The sequence below is a fragment of the Peromyscus eremicus genome, chromosome 12 (genome assembly GCF_949786415.1).
Source record: "Peromyscus eremicus chromosome 12, PerEre_H2_v1, whole genome shotgun sequence".
NCBI lineage: Eukaryota > Metazoa > Chordata > Mammalia > Rodentia > Cricetidae > Peromyscus > Peromyscus eremicus.
In genome coordinates this window covers 80500042-80506041 of record NC_081428.1, presented here as the reverse complement: position 1 = coordinate 80506041, position 6000 = coordinate 80500042, and the positions used below count along the sequence as shown (strand labels likewise).

Here is a 6000-nt window from a genome sequence, read left to right as displayed (position 1 = left end):
TTGCCCTAGTTAGGGGCTCCCCTCCCAGTGCTGTTTCATAATCACAGGTCGTTTGACATTTTGTGATGTGACATCCGTGGGATACTGCTGAAAATAACCTTGGGTTTTTTTTTTCTTTTCCTGTGCTTTTGGAGCCTTCAGGATGAAGTAGAGTGAGGCATGAAGGGCCTGTACTGTAAAGATCCTGATGTCACCGCTGTCCATGCGTCCTGACAGGAGCTACTTGGAGCACAGAATAGGTCGGAAGAACGTCTCAACATTTTCCATAAGGACAAGATCATAGCGACACAAGTGAGGCCTGGGGAAACCAAAGATCCTCGTCAGTGAACTCCCCAAACCTCCCAATCTGGTCAGGTAAGCCACCTCCTTACAGTTTTAGAGCAGGTGTTTCCAATACAACAGGCAAATGGATAGGGAAGGCAGACGTGCACAAGAAGGTAGAGTATGGAATCTCATTCAACTCCACTCCACTCTTTTTTTTATTTTCTGTGTAGTTTTGGTTCCTGTCCTGGAACTCATTCTGTAGACCAGGCTGTCCTCGAACTCACGGAGATCCGCCTGGCTCTGCCTCCCGAGTGCTGGGATTAAAGGTGTGCGCCACTGCCGCCTGGCTACTCCACTCTTTTTTAAAAGATTTATTTTATAGCCAGGTGGCAGTGGTGACACATGACTTTAATCCCAGCACTCGGGAGGCAGAGCCAGGCGGATCTCCGTGAGTTCGAGGCCAGCCTGGTCTACAGAGCAAATTCCAGGACAGCCAGGACTACACAGAGAAACCCTATCTTGAAAAAAAAAAAAAAAAAAAGGCAGGGGGAGAGGGGTTTGTGTGTGTGAGTGACCTTCGTGCGTGCTGTGTACCCGTGGACGTCAGATGAGGGCATCAGACCCCTTTTTAACTGCAATTTACAAATGCTTGTGAGGCACCATGTGGGCACTAGGAATCAAACCCAGGTCCTCTTATTCCCCTCTCACTCCCCCTGCCTCTACTTTGTAAGTGCTGGGATGAGAAAGCACCACACCCTGGTTCTTCCTTTTTGGTTTTTGAAATGGGGTCTGGATGAAACCCAGGTTTTCCTTGAACTCGTGTAGCCTCTTCAGCCCTGAAACTTTTGATCCTCCTGACACACAGCCTCCAGACTAGATAGGAATACAGACCTGCACTATTAATTAATTGATTAATCAATTAATCAGAAGATCTTGTTATAAGATACAGTGAATACCCTTTTAAAGAATCTTTTGTTGCTATATATTTTTGGAGTACACTCATTATTGTTCTGTTTGTTTTTCGAGACAGTGTTTCTCTGTGTAACAACAGTCTTGGCTGTTCTGGAACTCACTTTGTAGACCAGGCTGGCCTTGAACTCACAGAGATCTGCCTGCCTCTGCCTCTCAAGTGCTGGGATTAAAGGTGTGTGCCACCATTGTCTGGAAGAACCAGGGTGTGGTGCTTTCTCATCCCAGCACTTACAAAGTAGAGGCAGGGGGAGTGAGAGGGGAATAAGAGGACCTGGGTTTGATTCCTAGTGCCCACATGGTGCCTCACAATTTTTCAGGAAATTTTACCTTCAGTAAATTTTTCAGTAAAAGAAATTCATCATTTTGAAGCCTGAGGCAGGAGAATTGCCACATGTTTGAGGCCAGCCTGGGCTACATCCTAAGACCCTGTCTGAGAAAGAATGGAAGGAAGGGAGGGAGGGAGGGAGGGAGGGAAGGAGGGAAGGAGGGAACAGGAGCTTGTCAAACCTGCCGGTGGCTCACCTGTCTGGATGGACCAGGGACCTCAGCTTCATTCGCAGGACCCTGAGCTTGTACTTTGGACCTACTACAGACCCTGTGGAGAACAACAAGGAAATTTCTGCCACTTTATCCAGGTCTTGATTAAATCTTGCAAGTAGACTCACTTGATGGTATTTCTGAAATGTTGATGGTTCGCTGGAAGGGAGAAATGGCATTTTAAAATGAATATAGATTGCTAATGAGTGAAAGCTGCTTCCAGCCTCCAAGTCTGCCTAGCAGGTGACCCTTTGGTCCCCTTGCCTACACAAGCTGACTTTCATGAGCAAAGGCCCCTAAGTCTGTAGGAATGCCTAAGTGCAGCTGCTGACCTCCCAAGTGACGTTGGGGAAGTGTGCTACTGTGACTGTCTGCTGTGTTCCAGATGCTTTCGGAATCTCGCACACATCCCCACAGCTGCTTGTGGAGTCCAAGCTCTCCACGTGGTAGATCTTACATGCAGCGGTGCAGTGATGAAGCCCAGCTCCGAGTTCTTCCAGCCCTGCCACACTCCATGAAGCCTCAGATGTGATTCCAGTGGGGCTTGGGTGACAAACACCGGTGTGATCCCCTAATCCCAACCTGAGATCTATGTCTGGAGCCAGACCACTGCCCCAAACCCAGGGTGCTTGTGAGTTATCTATGGCTTCCTTTCCCAGTTTCCCAGGGAATTAAGAACAGTGCTGGGCCGCCACAGAGAGAGATGCCTGAGCATCACTGGAGTTTCAGATTATGACGCGTTGGATGTCACCAACAAAATTGGGATCATCTAAATTGAGCCCAGAGGCTAACTTTAAATACATGTTACTTTAACCATTAAAAAAAAAAATGGAATGTGAAAGCAGCATTAAGGACATGAAGGTTTCAGTTTTCTCTGCCTTCCCATTTCTCCCAGGACTGGAGCGCAGATCCTTAGTGCCGTTATGCAAGCTGTCTGCCACTGAGCAGTCTCCCAAGTCCGCTTTGTACTTCGATCTTTGGGGCAGAATTTTACTAATATGTCCAGCCTATCCTTCCGTGGCTTAAGTAGTCCTTGAATTTGCAATCCTCCAGCCCAACTTTCCAAGAACTACAGGTCTTACCATGAGACCCAGCTAAAGTTTGCTGCAAGCCGCAAAAATATACAAAACAGGATTTCAGCTGATTATGACAAAGCTGGTACCTGGAAGAAGCCAAGGGCCTTCCAGAGGTCAGGCTAAGGCTCAAGGAGCCTTGGTGATATTTGGCTTTTGATTATCAGCCGTTTCCTGCTGTGAGTTTCTTGTGTGCTATTGTAGCTTTTCCATCATTTATTGGGCACCATTTCCCCTCTACTAAAGGAATATTTAGATAACCTTGTGCACTGACAGCTATTCACAGCCAGAACCCCAGTTCAAGCCTCCCTGTAATTATTGTCATTGGCAGCATCCGGCCAGGTCCATCCCCAGATGGAGGAAAGTACTTTATCAGATATACCTCTGTACTCTCTAAGGACAGACTTAAGTGTCCAGACTACCTGTTTGAGAAAGCCTGGTGGATAAGCTTAATTTCCTCCTTTCCCAAACCTTACCTCTAGTTCTAGATCTTCCTTTAACTATTGCCAGAGGCATCCACCTGTACACAGGTTGCCTAGTGACCAAGTACACTTTCCCCCACCCTGTAGAAAAACAGCAGATAGCTTGGACAGATAGGAGCCACAGGAAAAAAGAAGGCAGTTTTATTTTCTCCCATTGACCTAGCAACTTATAGAGTCTTAACATTTTCTACTAATCATGTTTAAGACTATAGTTGAGCACAAAAGATCCCTCTTCTTAGATATTACCCGAATTTAGCCTTTAGTTAATTCATTTCCCCATTGGTCACTTCCCTTTGGGGTTGCAAATGATAATTAACGGTTATTGCCTCTCTATGTGATTCTTATCACCCCTCCGTTTGACCCTGGAAGCCTGGCTTTATATACCAGGACTTCCAGGGCACGGAGGGACGGAGAAGAGAAAAGAGAATGGAAGAACTAGATGGGTAAGAACTTGAGAGGAACAAACTGAGATGGGGAAGAACTAGATTGAAGGGCTAAAAGAGAGGACTAGAGGAACGAGATGGAAGATGAGGAAGAGCCAGATGGGGAAGAACAAGATGAGGAAGAACAGATGAGAGAGAAAGAGATGGGAGAGGAGCTGATAGGGGAAAGAACTAGACAGATGAGAACCTAGAAGGGACAGAACTAGATGAAAGAATTAAGATCGAACCTGGAGGGAACTGCAGATAAATATAAAGAGAAATTGGGCAAGAAAGGAGCTAAAAATGAGAGCAGAGTATAAGCTTGTAGAGAGAAAACTGACAGAATAATAAAATGTATGAACTAAGGAATTTCGTGTACATAGATTCATTTCTTCTCATCAAAGATTAATTATCAGCTGGTTGTAGATTCTTCCCGGACCCTGGGAGGGGACTATCGAGGGGCTGGACCCCCATAGTCCACAATAAAAGTTACCTTCTTATGTTTGTCTTTTCTCTTTCTTAAAGTCTAGCTCTTAACAGACAGTTGTTTTCAGTTACATTTATAGTCTGTCATCTATCTATCTATCATCTATCTATCTATCATCCTTCTTCCTTTCTTTTCTTTCTTTCTCTTCTTTCTTTCTTTCTTTCTTTCTTTCTTTCTTTCTTTCTTTCTTTCTTTCTTTCTTTCTTTCTTCCCACCCTCTCTATCTCTGTGTACAAGTGCACACATGCATGGCACAGTGTAGGTCAGAGGACCACTTGTGGGGGAAGTCGGTTTTCTCTTTCCACCATGACAGGTTGTCAGGCTTAGCAGCAAATGACTTTGCCCACTGAGCCGACTCACTGGTCCAAGGCCTTGATCTTAATCAAGAAATGAAAGCAAGGGCTGGAGAGATGGCTCAGTGGTTAAGAGCACTGGCTGCTCTTCCAGAGGACCAGGGTTCAATTCCCAGCACCCACATGGCAGCTCACAACTGTCTGTAACTCCAGTTCCAGGGGATCTGACACCTTCACACAGACATATATGCAGGCAAAACACCAGTGCACATAAAATAAAAATAAATACATTATTTTTAAAAAAAGTGAAAGCAAGAAGGTAAGACCAGTCTGGACTACTCAGTGAGTTCAAGATCAGCCTGGATTACATGAGGCCCTGCCTCAAAACAAACAAATAGATATTTCAAAATTCAAATTTAGGGATTCACACTTGATCAAGATTCACTTAGTAAAACTAAAAGTTCTCAGATGTACGCAAAGGAAACATGAAAGCAGTTGCCTGCGTGAACACCTGAATTAGGTCAGAGCCCTGACCTGCCTGCTCCCGGGTATGACGCACAGTGTCCTCCAGACCCCTTAGGTGCTGCGTATTCTGAAAGTCTGGATTCCAGGCCAGATCTGTGCCGGTTTCCTCCACTTAACCCACTGCTGTGGGATGGTCTGTATGTCAAATTACTCTGATTGGTCAATAAATAAAACACTGATTGGCCAGTGGCCAGGCAGGAAGTATAGGCGGGGCTAACAGAGAGGAGAAAAGAAAGAACAGGAAGGGAAAGGGAGTCACTGCCAGCCGCCACCAGGACAAGCAGCATGTGAAGATGCCGGTAAGTCACGAGCCATGTGGCAAGGTATAGATTTATAGAAATGGATTTAAGATATAAGAACAGTCAGCAAGAAGCCTGCCACGGCCATACAGTTTGTAAGCAATATAAGTCTCTGTGTTTACTTGGTTGGGTCTGAGCGGCTGTGGGACTGGCGGGTGAGAGAGATTTGTCCTGACTGTGGGCCAGTCAGGAAAACTCTAGCTACAACCCACAGCCCATGTACCACCTGAGGCTGGTTTCTCATGATGCCCTCCTTGCTGCTGCCCTTCCGGAAAACACTAACCCGCTGTGGGCACGGGGATATCAGATCTGAAACAAATCAGTAAGGAACCCTGAAAAACGCCACCACTCTCAAAGTTCAAGTGCAAGGAGGTGGCAAGGGTGGGGGTGGTGGGGGTGGGGTGGTGGGGAGGTGAGGGTGGTGGTGGGGTGCTGGGGAGGTGAGGGTGGGGGTGGTGGGAGTGGGGTGGTGGGGAGGTGAGGGTGGGGGTGGTGGGGGAGGTGAGGGTGGGGTGGTGGGGGTGGGGTGGTGGGGAGGTGAGGGTCGGGGGTGGAGGGCAGTGCAGTAGCTCAGTGGGAGGAGCAGACTCAGTCACAGAGTGATGGGGGTACTTGGTGGACAGACTCGCTGCTCCTGCCACACTCA

At 46.9% G+C, this 6000-nt stretch overlaps 1 protein-coding gene across 1 annotated transcript in view; it reads right to left on the bottom strand.

The window, feature by feature from the left end:
* Positions 1–219: 219 nt before the first annotated feature.
* The window catches only part of Liph (lipase H), a 71654-nt gene continuing 65873 nt past the window's right edge, over positions 220–6000 (bottom strand). Inside the window, exons 9-10 of the mRNA XM_059277053.1 lie at positions 1759–1932; positions 220–298 (exon numbers count right to left, since the gene is read on the bottom strand). Of these exons, the coding sequence (XP_059133036.1) occupies positions 220–298; positions 1759–1932 (253 nt within the window). The remainder of the gene's footprint in view (positions 299–1758; positions 1933–6000) is intronic.